This window comes from Argopecten irradians, chromosome 11 (genome assembly GCF_041381155.1).
Source record: "Argopecten irradians isolate NY chromosome 11, Ai_NY, whole genome shotgun sequence".
Classification (NCBI taxonomy): Eukaryota; Metazoa; Mollusca; class Bivalvia; order Pectinida; family Pectinidae; genus Argopecten; species Argopecten irradians.
Window position 1 is genome coordinate 16,947,132 of NC_091144.1, and position 16,642 is coordinate 16,963,773.

The window sequence follows — 16,642 nt, forward strand, 5'->3', positions numbered from 1 at the left end:
TGGGTGCTCCACACACAATATGAGCAATATCCATTTATCAATTGTAGTTAAGTCGTTTTTAGCAATATAACCAAACGGATTCCGTGACTGTTAGGCCAATGAAGTAGTCGGCATCAGCATTTGTACAACTTTTTATCCCCAACCGGTAAGGATAAAACATTAAAACTAATCCCCCCATGTATGTAATTCACATACATCGGGGATTCTGATGAAATTTATTAATAAATTATAGTTCTAAGTACAACGCCGACACAGCTGTAAGTATAGATGGTTTATTGACACGGCATGACTTTACGTAAGGACTACAAGCTGAAGGCAACCATGAGATGCGGTAAATCAATGAATAGAAAACGTAAATGTCAATCATCAGATACTACGAGCCAATAGCTCGTTCATTAACATAAGTGACATTGAGCAGATATACCTAGATCAGGACCACATATAATCTGTGTTGACAGTATTCGACACTAACAAACATAAAAAAAAACAGGTTAGACACATATAACAAAGACATTGACAGGTAAAACAAGGTCAGAGATGTCATCATTATAATATTGTAACCATGGTCACTGGTACAAGGTCAAAGGTCAAAGCAATGGTAACCACCACATGATCAAGATTGCGTACCAACCAATATTAAAAGGTGAAATGTCTCATGATACAACCTCAGAAACTTTTATATAAAGGTCAAAAGCGTAACTGAAGATATCATTTTCAAAATTTTGTTACAATTGATACAATTTAATTGATAAACAAGTTTGAATAAATCAGAATATAATGCCAACTGCCTGTGACCTTGAAAAACAAGTCAAAATCTTGTGACTGCGGTTACCAAGCTGTGATAAAATAAAATTTCTTCGACATATGGATATTTGAAGTGCATACGATGTGTACTTTATTATAAAAAAATTACATTGCATGAACAATTAAATGAAGTATAAAATGATAAAGAACATAAAAATCTACGTTGTTTGAAACTTAAAACACATTGTTAAGCAGGTAAAATCAAGGTGATATTCAATTTATTTACAAGACAACTAAAATATAATTTATTCAATCACAGTACACATACTACATTTGGCAAAAAAAGAAAAAAAAAGAAAAAAAAGATGGCAGGGAATAGACAATTTGAAGGTCACCATGAATGACATTTCTTGCTATCTATATATATATATCTACCTTATAAATAACCATACATGTCTTCACCGTTTAGAGTTATAGTTGTAAGGTATGGGTATCCTACAATGTGGAAGAGTATTACATTTACAAGTCTACGATAGGTTGTGTATAATAATGCCAAAAGTTAATTGATTACCAAAAAAAATATGTTTAGTTTTTTTTGTTCATTTGATACAACTACTAGACGGTCTTTTATAACAAAGTTATCTGCCAATGGTAGCAGGTATGAATTGTGACAATGTAACAGTAAACGTTATGATTCACAACACAATCATCATCAATACCTGGATCAAAGGGCAGATAACTCAGTATTACAAAGTTATCATTAATAGTCATCCCACCTGTTAACTTCGATCTTCTCACTCATGACTACAATAAGGCAACAAAATATATACACCATTTTTATAATTCATTATACCAATTTAAACTTATTTGTAAATAGTTTATTATAGAAGACCCACTATTTTGTATGTGTGACTCAAAGGAGCATGCAAGTTAAGCTAATTGTGTTAATCATCAAATCATCATTCTGTTATAAAGTGGATATATCCATACACATAATAAATACTCACAGTGGAAAGACAGTCAGTTAAATAGATTACTCATTAACACAGAATTTGATACAGAAACCAGCTAAATCACCACTCCTGAATAAGCAGACCCTCGTCGGTTCCTATAATTTTATCCTAGATCTTCGAAATTGAAATTTGTATTTACCAGACATATGAAAAAAAATTTCTGAACAATCAAATAAGCTCACAAGCTGCCCGAGTTACTAAAAAATATCCCATCTAACAGTAAATAGCGAGATAATCATATAGTTGACTAGTGGCCGAGATTACGTACGAACAGAATACACGTTACAAGCCCATTTCTAAAATGGCGTGACTACAATTACAGGTTTTGTTAATGTTGGTTTACAGTGAAACAAAAGATCAACTTGGATATTTAAAACATTTAACAGACATATATATATATATGGTGTACAAGTTGATAAGTCCACTACGCCATGCATTCCCCCTTCCTCCCCTGCAGATCTATAAAATAGGCATGGCCCAACCACGCCCCAAATCAACTTTATAACTCCCTATCGAAATATAAACATCACAGCGAACCCTACCAGTGGATGTATTATAATTGGGTGATGTTTCTCAAAAGGGGAGTAATTTTTAGGCATGTTTGGGTATTTTCAAATATTTCTTTTTTAATCAAGTATAAGTGTTTGAGCAACTGTGAGTTACATATGCATGAACAGTGTACAGAGTATGGAAAATATACAAAAACAAAAGAGAGAAAATGGCAAGACCAGATATAAAAATGTATCAACATCGAAATCACATGTATACAAGAACCTGTTTTTACACAGCAAGCCACCCTTAAACATGATGTACCGGTGATAATTGCACATTCATTAAGTGAGATAAAATTTCATCATTGATCTTATCAGCTTCCTTTCAGTATGAAAGAAGTTTTACCACTTATGATGAATTAAGATGACATTCATGTGTATCTTTCTACCTTTAATGTGTTCATGCATACTACAAACTTGCTCATAAACATCAATAAATGACGGTCAAAATATCAGAAATAGAATGATGTTCGAAATGTTCATGCTTGTTTGAACACAGTATATTATGGGATGGAGGAAAAAATTCTGAAATTATTTTTTATGAGAGAAAATAACCAATGACCTATCTGGTTATAAACGTACAGTGCTGCCTTCAGGCGTATTAATACCTGATTATAGCAGATGAATTATGGACCTAGTCATGCGTCAATGATGTCATATTTTTTTGAGAGACAGAAGATCTACATCTATGGGACTTACACCTGACACAAAACTCTTTACAGTCAGTACATGTACATACAGTTAGTATTGCAACAAGCCTGGGTAAATACTCCCCAAAATGAGAGTTAATTCCCTTTGAACACACTAAAAAATACCCCCATCTCCCCCTTTATGACCTTCACCTTGAAGTTTTTCCCCCTTGTACATAAACATGATCATGTGACACAAAAGCTGTTTCTTTATATATTTTAAAAATTTAACATAGCATTCTGAAGCAATTCTAGCAGGACACCGTATTGATTTTTGAACATTTTAAACCAACAACTTAAATGCAGATACATGAAGAATATTGCTGGTAACGTTCATAAATCAAAGTGAACAACTGCATGATGGGGAAATGAGTGGAAGAGCATAGTATCATTGATAAAAGATTTCTTTCGACCAATGTATAAAATAAAACAAATGTTAAAAATCTAATGAAAAGGAGATGATCAGAAAAAAACCAAAGAGAGGGAAAGCACCTAACTCCCTATCTAAGTCAACAAAACATTTCTCTCTCTCATCGAGCATAAAGGTAAGAATTGTGAATTTACTACAAGCTTATACAGACCATCATCATCACCAGTCAACGATTAGCTCTAATGGGCTGGGAAACAGACGTGGCCTCACCCGACATCTGACCACTTTCTACGTGACCAGTCGGGGTATTTTTGTTACAGAGAATTGCGCAGATATTGCTATCCATCCCAAACGAACAGCCAGGCAAAATGAATTGCCATTTCATAGGGCCACACTTCAATATTTCACTAGTATCGGCGAAACATTTAAACTATTTTTTTTTACATCAAGCAAAGTCGCATGGTCACAGGGTAGCCAACCTGTAGATAGTGAATCTGTTCTGTAGCAGTCTAGCAGGCAAACATATCCACAACCTAACAGTTCACAAAATTGCTGGCCGCTATGTGCTTGTTAGGATCAATCCTCGGGAAGCGAACGCATGAATAAGCTAGGAGAAAGTCTGCATATACATATTACTGAGTTCGTCTTTCCAACAGAGAGCTTAACGCTCCATCCAAACCAGTCATTTCTAAAAATTGGACCAAAAAAATGTTTTAAAATATTTATATGTAGACACATGTTTCTTCCAATATTTCAGTTCTGTTCCAACACAAGCTAACCGTCAGCACAAACGTATGCTTCTGCTTTGTGCAGTTATAAAAAGTTTGCATCAATCCAACAGATCACATGACTTAGTCACATGTCAATTTTTCCTACTCTCGGACTAAATGGCACTTTCTTTACTTTCTTTGTTTTTGGCCTTGCCAAAGGAAGGCATACGGAATTTCTTCTTCTTTTGCTTTTGTTTATCCTTTGAAGGTGAAGGGTGCTCTTTTGTAGGGGATCCCTGCAGAAAAACAAACATACCATACAGGTTTTCATACAAAACAAATATACATTCTTCACCTTTTTTTTGAAAATATAAAATAAAATTGCTTTACACTTTGGCTTAAACAGCATGTAACAGAATGCTATGATCTTATGACTTTAGCTGGTGTGACAAAATCTAGCAATAGACAGAGTCATGGAGGCAGTAAACCAGTAGCTAACTGGTTATTACATGGCAACCAATCTGATTAAAATACAGATCCTTATTATCACTACGTTTGATAAGAGGATCTGAGAAAATCCCATAAGGGGTCATGTCCAGGTGACCCTTGAAAATAGCCAATCAAGTTGCTACTTGCAAAATTTAGACAGTGAATTTCAGGGACGAAATATTTTGGTTTACGTAGTCATCTCGCCCAAAGAGCACAATAAAGTTAATTGTATAAGTATACTGGGACGAAATATCGTTTTCAATGGATGTGACAAGATGTAGAAAATGTATCCGATATGAAGACCACGTGGTATAAAGTTCATCTGTACGTGACCTCCTATGGGATATTGTCAGATCCTTTATATAACGGAGTGGGTATAAGGATCTGTATTTTAATCAGATTGCATGGCAACAATATTACATCAAAGCGATTTTTTTTATAGTGGATGCCAAAAGTAAATATTGTACCAGTTTACCCATGGAATAACCCATATTGTTTATTTATAAGCAAATCACACAGAAATAAACTAAAAACAATAAATATTCAAGCATTTATAATGCATCTGAAAGACATTATTTCAAGAAGGTGAGAGATTGATATGACAAGGGGAATAATCCCTACCAAGGGGGGATAATCCCTACCAGGGGGGGATAATCCCTACCTCTTTACTACTGCGGTCCTCCAGAGTTTCTCCACCACTGGCGCTGTCTGTTGACTTAAGGGTGTCAGATTTAGCAGGGGAAGACGGTTTCTCATCACCATTCAGTTTACGGTCTGTAACGACAATAACACATCACCAATCAAAATACTGGTCCAATAATGTCCAGACATCACTTGGTCATAGAACATTCTGAAGCATCAATGGACCATAAGGAAACACATTCGATATCAAACACTGAAATGACATTACTCAATATATTGGTGTCCAAGGAAAGCTTTTTTTTTTTTTACTAACGTGTGTTACATTGTACATGCAAGATAAGCACTTGACAACATCAATACTGGTGGATATAATAGATATGAGGAATTTTATTGATTGACAATGGACCACAACATTTTATAATATGTAACAAAACTTGATAATGTGATGCATTATCTACATAACAAAACACACAAGATGAAATAGAGTAAATATTGGTCAATCCTCTATTGAATGATTGAAATACTGAAATAGAAGTACATATAAATAATAAAAAAAAAATCTTGCATAAGGTATATATTATTAGGTTACTATTTTCAATAAGCGTACCTGTCCTTATTAGCAACCCTTCTCCCTTTTTCAGGGTTCATTTTCACTTTTAAAATTACCTTGAGTTAAACACTGACTGAAACTCTATAGACTATAGGTTTCTCTAATTGATTTGTTTTTTTCATATTGTTTAATGGTTTACTCTATGCAATAATTTTGTGAAATTAGGTCCAATTAAAAGCTTCTTCTTTTTTTAAGTACCCCGGGCACTTATTGGGTTGAATACAGTAGTTTGAATCTTCCCCTTACAAATGTATTTTCAGAGTAAAAGACTTCACAGGCGATTGCCGATTATAACTGTATCTAGTTGATCTAACTAGTATAATGGATCGTATTGCATTTATAAGCACTATTGTGATAGGCTTCATAAAATTACCTTTTTCTATTTTATTTTTATTTAGATTTATCAGTGGTGTTTCAAACTGCTCTTTTTAAACGTCAAATTAATTTGAGCTAAACTCTTTAAAAACATTTCAGAAGTTTCCAAACACAACCACTCCTTGATGAAAATTGACATTCTATAAATAAAGTTACTTGTACAATTATCTTTTCCTTCTCGAAGTATAAAATTTCTGAACATTTAAGAGGACTTCACAGACCTAGCATGTTGTCAAACATATCTATCTGATTAAATAAATGAATTCAATTAATATATTTTCAATTACGGTAATTTGCTAGATCAACCATATCACAATATTATATTGTGTACGTCTCATTGCCTTAGCTGGTAATCTTAATGAGAAAGATAATATGCCAACATTAATCACTGCTTGACAAAATTTTTTAAAGCTGCATGAATGTTTTAAAATTACATATTCAAACTAGAAATGGAGTAAGCCAAGGACAAACATGGTAGCTTTGATGGAATCAAAAACTCCATGACCACCGACAATAGATATGAGTGTTTGTCTGTGTTATATAGCAAGTTTGTATACCAATAGCTGTCAGTCAGTGAAACCTTACATAAGAGGGCAATGACCTTGAATTGCGTCAAAAGAATAATCAGTGCTAGACTTCAAAATAAAATGTCTACAATACAGTGAAGGAAAGGCTTTGTTAGATTCTTCAGATAGTCGCAATAATTGCAGTCAATTGTATTATATACCGTAGTCATAGTAGATATATAAAGAGTGTAATCAACCATGTTAAACTTTTTAATTACAACTTCAAAAAGAAAATCAAGCATGCAAACCACAAACACAAACTGGAAATTAAATTCTAACATTTTACAAATTTCTTGACACTTAAGACTCAAAATGATTTTAGTACATCATGAATTAAAAATATATTTGTGTATTTAATTTTTTAAAACAAAATTATGGAAATAACTTAATTTCTCTTAAATAAAAATGATAAAGGAATAAATCTCCCAACACCAATTTATACTACTACTAATACTTCTACTAATTGTAAAATCTAATTAATAATTGATTAAACAAAGGAATAGGACTGCAAAAGGTGTGAGCAGGGATGTAGCTACCAGATTAAGCTTTTAGAAATAAAAATAGAAAATCTTTTAAAAAGAGATTGATTAAAACTGAATGTATTAACTATAATTAGTCTTACATAATGATTGAATAGTTAATACAGAGTGAGCAGTAAAGAGATGAAATGATGAAAGATTTTTAATACCATTCTGTACAGAGTTAGTACAATTAAACTGAATTAAATTTCTCAACAATAACAAATATATCAAAATCATTTGTTCCCCAAATTCTTTTTATTTCATAACTATTCTCCACCTTGATAAATTCTTGGCTACAAATAAAGGATATTTATAATCAAACTTGAATTTTAGGCTACAGATAATAGAAATTTCCCATTAGAATTAAATAATCCTAGGCTACAGGTAATAGAAATTTATCATTTAAATTGATGAATTCTAGGCTACAGAAAATAGGAAAATATCATTAAATTTGATGAAACTCTATGCTACAGATAACTTAAAACTATCATTAATCTTGATGGATTATCTGAAATCAGATAACAAGCATGCAGATGTAAAAGTTAGTGGAACTGAAACAAGTTAATCTGCCAACCCAAGTGGATAGAAGCGTAGTCCACAATCCCCATAGCAACCAGCTGCTGGTGGGGATAGTTTGTATATATATCTCCTCTGTGTAAGAGGTGCCTGCTTACCTTTGCCCTTCGCTTTGCGTTCAGACTTAGAGCGGCCAAAGTTAGACTTAGTGAGTTCCTGTATTACTGTGAAAGACAGTGATCCTACATTACAACATCTACTACCAATAAAGATTGTCAGTTAGCCAAACAGACATGGAAACCACAGGTCCACTACTCTGAACCAAAGTCCTTTATGGCAAAAGAAATCTACTGTTAGCAACTGCAGGGTGTGAGTTTTGAAATCATGGCAATTTAGAGATCAAAATAGGATTTCTGGTTTTAAACACATAGACCCAGTGGTGAATTAAAAATTCTACAAAATTATGTACTTTGTATGCTTACAGGATCAGATATTTGGTTTGAATGAATTAAAATTTAAAGAAAGCGAGAGCTACTACTAAATTAACTTGACTTTTAATTAGCTGAAAATATTTGTCCCAAAGAAAACCATCATCAATTACTGAGAAGAGTTCCCACAATCTACCACCAGTGAGATGAGAATGATGTGATGGTTAAAACGTGAATTTGATTGTATCACAATAGTGGAGCAAATGTTATATTATCACAACAATATAATGAAGATATGGAAAGGTAACTGCATACACAAAACTTTATAATATAACTTTGTTACCTGTACCAGCTTGAATACATAAACCTACATCTGTATATGGTCAATCTTACAAAAGAAATTGTCCTTTTCCATGTTTCAGAAATATACCTGATTAACAATTTCAAAATGAACATTAAATCCAAAATCAAAATCATGATGCTGTACAATGGTAACAAAGTTTTAAGGCCATGGGGTGAAGAGGCCGCATGCTTACGTTCTGGACTTTTTGGGGGTTCCCGTGTGGACTCTGATCTCTGCAGTGTGATTGGTGCCGGGGAAGTTGGCGAGGCGGGCTCTGTTACACATGCAAAAACAACATCAAACATGCTTAACCTTCCTTCCCCTACACAACCAGAATGGACTGAACTGCCAATTGTTATTGGCTAGTCCATTAGTGGTTGGTAGGGGTGTAGCAAGGTTAACAAGGAACACAAATTATGCACACAAAAGCATAACAATAATGCTGAAAAAAAGGTTCACAACATTTAATACTACATCACAATAGGCAAATCAAATCAAACAAATATATGCATAGTAAAAATTTCATATAAGTGAGAAATGTCAAATTTATCTTTAATTACTTTAACTGCATTTTGCATCATCATTAATAGACATTAACTGAAATTTGATATTATTTATTCAGAAAAGCCAAATTTGAAATAAAAAAAACATAAATCAATATTTTCACATCAATATGTGAATAAAAGAAGTGTGTATGTGTTTTTATTTTACATCAATATGTGAATAAAAGAAGTGTGTATGTGTTTTTATTTTACATATATATGTCATGCAACACATTAATACACCAAAGTGCTAAAAAAGAAACATGAAGTATTGAGTCTATTCAGAGTGCTTGTGTATACATGCAGTCTGTGACTCTATAACCATTCAGTATTACTAAACCCCTATCTCCCTGAAAACATACTATTTTAATGTATGAATTTGTGAGTCAGATATTGGAGTACGTCACCCAAAATCCAATACAGCTCCCAATCAGCCTGATCATTCAAAAACACATAACAACCTTACCAAATTTGATAAAATGAAATCTAATGTAATCAATGTTAACAACAAATCACCATTTAAGAAGTACATGATACAGTCATTAAGCCAAGATAATGTGGAGTTATGTTTAGCAGATATTTCCTACAGCATGCAAGCCTAAATAATTCATTGAGACTGGAGTTACCTCCCCTATATACAGGGTTATCCCCCCTGAAACTATTTCTAGTTCCAAACCTCCACATTATCTTGGAGACACACCAACAGCAATCAAGTTAGTGGTGGATAATTAGAGATATGGATGATGTTATGGAGTGCTACAAGGAAATCTATTGACTTCTAATCATCTCCAAATCTTGTGTATGTGAGCTGAAATCTAAAAAGATGTGATGTCTTCATCAATGATATGACAGAAATGAGCAAATGATTGATGTGAATTCAAAAGACCACAGTTTCATAGCTTTTTTCATATTTTTTTTCTTTCTTGATAATCAGAAATATTACATTCAAGTGTAAATATAAGACACATTGATGGTTTTTAAATTAATGTCAACATCTCAACTGGGTAGAGATGTTATTTGTTTAGCCTCTGAATCTGTGATCATCAGTCTACACTACAAAATGTGAAGAGGCACAAAGTGCATCACTGAAGATGTAACCACGCATGTGGTCTGTACCTAACGACTGGGACGGAGGAACATAAGCATCGTCTATCGCTGTCTCCTTCCAGGCGCCCGATTTGGGTCGCCGACGTGCTAAAAAGGCAATAAAAATTGGGCATTGCAATGAAACGAAGCATGAATAATAATGAAAACAAAGGGGGTAACTCTACATATCGCTAACACCTTAATAAAATATAAAGGGGGATAACTCTTAAAAAAAGTTTTAAGTAATGAGAAGCAGGATAACTGTTTCGCGAAGAAAGGAAGGAAAATGTATGAATAAATGCGTAACCATAATACACTAACCATTTATATCTGATGAAATGCTTAATGTCACTTCACAAAATGTTCTTTTCTTTTTAATTTCCAATTATAATTGTAAAACATTTGTTTATCTGAGTAAATATGGTTATTTCTTTATATATGCATATATTCACTGTCTGCTCTTGATTACATAATTTTGATATATACATGGGGCTTTTATATATTTCCATAAGCTAATTAAACTTCTTTGTGACAAATCCTTGATTTCTTATGAATATACGGGTATTAGAACCAATATGTATCTACAACAAAAGGTTGATCGCTCTTATTCCTACTGAATCAGGTCTTTTTTCCCAGATATATTAGTTGAATAACCTGTCTGATATCAACTTTATGTCCAGATAAATGTAATGATTGAGCTATATTGTATCTCCTGGTTAGTATAAGAATATATGTGAATAACATTTGATTAAAATTCCAATTAAAAATTTCCATAAGTACATACGACTGTCCCTTTAATATGTAATAAACACTGATTAGCACTGATGTTAATATCCGGCCTGCGGCGATTATACGACCAATACATATCCAACCTTATCAAGCTTGCCCTTTTTTGGTTCTTCACCCATGGATATCTTGTCTAGAAAACAATATGTATTTTGAGTTTGAAGAAATTCAAATTTTTCATGTCTATATTAATAGCAGTGAATCTGATATATATAAAATCATTCTCAGGCATCTTCTGGTTACAAATTTTCGATATATTAATTAAACTGACCAACACGTTGACGTAAGAGACTGTAAGAAGAACTGGCATCAGATGTAAAGCTTTCATCATCTGGAATTCAACGTAGGTCAGAAAAGTACCCCCATCAGTAAGATTTAATTACTTTACCAAAATTATAGCAATAAGTAATATTATACACAATACCACAGCATTCTATGATCACCAATAAACATAAAATTTGACATTATTTCTAATGAATATGAACATGAAATTTGAGCTAATTCCTATGATGCCTGATTTCCTATCATGACCTATGAACATCAAATTTGACCTAATTTCTATGATGACCAATGAACATCAAATTTGACCTAATTTCTATGATGACCAATGAATATAAAATTTGACCTAATTTCTATGATGACCAATGAATATAAAATTTGACCTAATTTCTATGATGACCAATGAACATAAAATTTGACCTAATTTCTATGATGACCAATGAATATAAAATTTGACCTAATTTCTATGATGACCAATGAATATAAAATTTGACCTAATTTCTATGATGACCTATGAACATAAATTTGACCTAATTTCTATGATGCCTACGAACAGTAAATTTGAACTTATTCCTATGATGCCCTATTTCGTATGATAACCTATGAACATGAAACTTGACCTTATTTTGATGATGACCAATGAACGATATATGATCCCTAACCATGAATGATGGAACAAAATGCACAAACCCCACATACGAATTAAAACCATTAAAAGAACTATAACCAATTCCACAAGAAACCCTGCATACAGATATGTCGCAAGCACTACGGTACACGAGAACGAAAGTTTGGCGTTGACCCACCCTGATACTTATCATCCGTGCTGTGCATGTTGTTAGGTGGAACATATGGGTCTAGAATATCATCTATATTGGTCTCCTTCGACATTCGCTTCTTATGAGGTGACGAGACTGCAGAGAAAACGTTTATCTATTTATATATAATCAAGGGCAAGCAAACGTTTTACAACGTATGGTTTATTGTTATGTCACACAGTGTTGTCATTCTATTGTTAGTAAATCTTATCTGATAAAACAAGACATGTAAAAAATCAATAGAAACTTGTAAAGAAAATGATAAAGCAAGAAATGGATGAAAATATAAGTGTGAATGGGTACAGTTCTAAACCAAAAACAAATTATCAAGCTAACATGCTTATATAATCTAAAATTTTAAATACATAGATATAAATATGATCTGTGATAGATACATCAATTGTGGGAATGATGAAAGCAGCAAATCTCAAGGAATATGACTTTTCATTTTCATCATGTAGGCCTGAAAATGAAATGATCTTGATGTGCAAAGCTGCTGTGAATGAGACCTGTTGAAAAAGATATTGTGATCTCCTGAAAACCTGCCTGGTGATGTTTGTGAATCCAATTCACTTTCTAACTTTGCAGCCAGTGAATCCAAGCCTATTTCTAATGTTGGAGCCAGTGTGTCCAAACCTATTTCTATTGCTGCAGCCTGTGTGTCCAAACCTATTTCTAAAAGTGAGAAAAACGCTAAGGTCAAGTACTTTAGTGATGGCATTAACATGCTTTAGTAAATACCAACATAATATATGCATATACATGTACATGCAATGTATTTCTATGAATAATTTTAGGCTACAGTTTAGTATTATTAACGCTGTATCACACATATACAACAAACTTGTATCAAACATGTCAACTTGTAAACTTATATTTACAATATACTTTATAAATATATAGTATTGATTTAAGTGTAGGTACCTATTTTACCTTGAAAACTAAAATTTAACAACACTTTGTCATTAGCCTTTTAGGCATTTATAAAAATTACAACATTTCATTCATGTAATTCCATATGAATATAAGTGAAACAGGTTTTCATATTGAAAACTATTAATAATCCATGCTGTATGATAAGCATGCTAGATTATAGCATACCAGTATTATCTATGATTTTTTTCCCTAATACATCGGTTTAGATATACCAAAACGACATGGGCCATGTATCATTTACCTTTGATTAGGCTCACCTTCTGGTGATAGTGAAATCATATTTCGACATAATTTTTGTGACATCGGAAGGTTGGAATAATCATCGGTAAATTGTAACAAAGTCATTTTAGTATCTCAAAATTTTTGTTTCGTTGCTAATGAACATGATTAACATGAGTTACTAAATGATTCTGACATTCAATAGGAAGTATGTTTCACCCTGGAGAGCTGTGTAAGAATATCATCAGCATCGTACAGAAGGAAGGACGTGTTGTAGGAGCAGGATCTGATTACACACAAGTAGAATGAAATACTCACGAAACGGAATGTATGACAGTGTGTTGTGTTAAAAAAACAAAGGAAACCAACCAATCCGAAGAGCATACGACCAGCATGAAATAGAATGTAAGAGTGTATTGACAGTAGAAAACTTTCCAAGGAGCTAGTAAATAGTTAGTGTGAAGTAGCTGGTATTTACCAGTAATCAGCATGAATTAAAGGGAAGGATCTAGTACAGAATCAGTAATGGATTCTTCAGAAAACATAGAACCATATGAATTAGAATGTAGAACATCATATATATAGAAATGTGTTAGGAGTTTGAAATTAGATGGAAACATAGTTCATCTCATTAAGAGTATGAAACATAGTTCATGCTACTAGGAGTATGAAATCAGCATGATACATAGTTCGTGCTACCAAGAGTATGATATCAGCATGAAATGAGCCACCAACTACATGGCACCTGATCATCATGTAAAGCTAAGGTAGAACCATACATACAGTATCAGACTCGGTACATACCAGCTGTACAAATGTAGGTGTATAAACTTTCAAGTCCTTTAGGTACTATAGGGTCATCTGACTTCATGCTTCCAACAGGTGAATCTCTATATATAGACAGAGCTCTCTCATGACATGAAAGGTGTATAGATATGGAGAGACATCTCTCAGGATGTAACAGGTGTATCTCTCAGGCGAGACATGCTTATGATTTTGCAGTACTGACCTGTACTTGTGGAGGGAAGGGGAGAAGTTGGGGAGGAGTTACTAAGGAATACATCGTCGTCATCATCTTCCGCGGACTTAGAGGTCAGGTCACCGGTCACTTTGGTCCCAGACTGACCGGAAACACTGCCAGCTGTATGCACTATCATGCAATCACAACAAGCATGCGAGGTAATAATCTAAAGTCTACAGGCATGGCTAGTCAGGCATGTATTTATCGGCTTATTAAGGAGATAAATGTAGGCATGTATCTATCTGCCAGTATATCTTGGTAAAATGTCTACAGCCCAGCTTAATTTGCACTCTTCTACTTTCAGAATATAACTTCCGTTCAGTTCATTTGTAGCTCTTTTGTTACTCGAAGCTCTTCAGCCTACGAGATGGAACATCTTCTGGAAAGACTTCTCCTCTGAGAAGAGCGCAAATCGAGTTGGCCTCAGGGAAAACTAATGTCATACAACAGACATCAAAAGAGGGTATTGTCACAAAAGGATGTTTTTCCTTTGGTAATTTTTCAAACTACAGGACATAATCATTATCAATTTTCTGATGATTAAACATTGTTTTGGTGACAATGCGTTACAGAATATCTTTTATTACATATATCTATTAATGGATGTTATTAGTGACAAATACATGCCCTTATATATAATAAATACACTACCATATTTGCTGCATTATAAACCTTCAGCCCCAAGTTTGTAACGATATATATAGGTGTATAAACTGATTGAACTGTGAAAAACCAGTGGTAGTCTACTATGACATGCCAAATGGAAAAAAGGAATTTTTTTAGGGAAAGTTGTTATTACAGCAAATACGGTAAAGCAATTTTATATATATATAATAGTATTGCTAGTACCAGCCAAACATTTGAAATGAATGGCAAAAAACTTGGATTAATTGCAAACTTTTGTTCTCTATTTTTCATTTTAATGACCTGCATTAAATACACGAAGCATAGTCAATCAAAACTTCTCCTACCCATCGAATTATCTTAAGTTTGGACTCATGCAATTGAAGAAGGTAATTAATCCAAGTCTATTTTTCATGTGAACTTTTATCTGAAACATTTTTCAACAAAATTCAAAAAGATTTATTTTGTTTATTGTATAAACAGTGACATTTTAAAACTTGTAACAGTTAGTAAAACCAAACACAGGTAATGGATTACATCCAACGTAATAAATAAATTTGTCCGCCACCAACATATATAGTTCCACACAATACTGACTACAATGATACAGAGCTTTATAAAGAATATTGAATAGAGCACTAAAAGCCAAGCTTAAGACTATACACTGGTCTGAGAGTATAAACCGCTGATCTGTTTCTGTTTCTACGGCAAGAAAACAAAAATTCCTGGTGTAGCCACAAGAATTCCTGATATAGCCACAAAAACTCCTGTTATAGCCACAGAGATATGCTTACTTTACATTTGGAATCTTACATTTTGAATATGGTATAGCTATTTCTTTTGTTTTGCTTCATTCATTTTCATTCCAAACATCACTTTTCAAAAGTGTTTTTGAAATGTTTTCCAGTTTCTCCCAAATTCTAAAATGAATTCTAAAATGAAACTAGGAAAATGAAGGTTGACTTTTGCTGTTTATAATTCAATTTGTAGATACTGATTATCCAAACAGAAATAGGTCACAAGTAAAATGCTTACAACTCACTGAACAATATCAATACTATCTACTGAACAACACTTAAAGAGTTAAGTAAGGGGAGGTAACACACCCTCTTCAGCAGGTCTTGTTTCGGTCAGTGAAGATTGTGATGTCTTCTGTTGCTGTTGTATCGTCTGCATTCGCTCATCCGTAGAGATAAGTTTTCCATCAGGGCCGGGCTCAATGCTCTCTTCTATAATTGGCAAATAAATCATTTCCACTTTTTTTAGCACAGGATTAACGCAATACAATAATTTTTCATTTTTAAGATCATTTAATATCAAAATTGTTTTGGTCATTTGATTTGGCAGATATAATACAACAACTACTTGTCAAACCTTCCTACATTCTTCTATCAAAATTTAACATATTTTGAAAATATAACAAGGTATATTACAATCAAATCATGTACCAGGTAAATTACTTCCAGAGCTAATAACACAAACTATTATACAAAGATAACATGTCTATCTTCATTTACTAAACCAAACACATGGAACTTATTCAGTAATTTAAATTGTAGATAGAATCATATCTGTTTTACATATTGGTGGATACATGTATTTTGTATTTGAGTTATCTCCCCTTGCAGGTAGGTATAAAGGTGAGATCATGTGTTTGCCAGCGCAACACCATCATTTTCAGAGAAAATGACTTTAGTTTTGCTCGCAAAAATACTATGTCACAATAGAGGATACTTTACCTGAAGGGGATGTAACTCTGTGATA

At 33.2% G+C, this 16,642-nt stretch overlaps 1 protein-coding gene across 21 annotated transcripts in view; it reads right to left on the bottom strand.

Moving 5' to 3' along the window:
• Positions 1–258: 258 nt before the first annotated feature.
• The window catches only part of LOC138334862 (alpha-adducin-like), a 36,034-nt gene continuing 19,650 nt past the window's right edge, over positions 259–16,642 (bottom strand). For 4 of the 21 annotated variants that reach the window (XM_069283646.1, XM_069283645.1, XM_069283660.1 and 1 more), the window contains 8 exons: positions 15,985–16,107; positions 14,243–14,383; positions 12,067–12,174; positions 10,226–10,303; positions 8,761–8,841; positions 7,955–8,020; positions 5,228–5,340; positions 259–4,373 (listed from right to left, as the gene is read on the bottom strand). In XM_069283646.1, coding sequence (XP_069139747.1) covers positions 4,251–4,373; positions 5,228–5,340; positions 7,955–8,020; positions 8,761–8,841; positions 10,226–10,303; positions 12,067–12,174; positions 14,243–14,383; positions 15,985–16,107 — 833 coding nt within the window. In that variant the 3' untranslated portion in view covers positions 259–4,250. Of the gene's footprint in view, positions 4,374–5,227; positions 5,341–7,954; positions 8,021–8,760; positions 8,842–10,225; positions 10,304–11,067; positions 11,115–11,252; positions 11,313–12,066; positions 12,175–14,242; positions 14,384–15,984; positions 16,108–16,642 lie in introns of all 21 variants that reach the window. The other 17 variants (XR_011210200.1, XM_069283649.1, XM_069283652.1 and 14 more) reach the window with 17 other exon arrangements.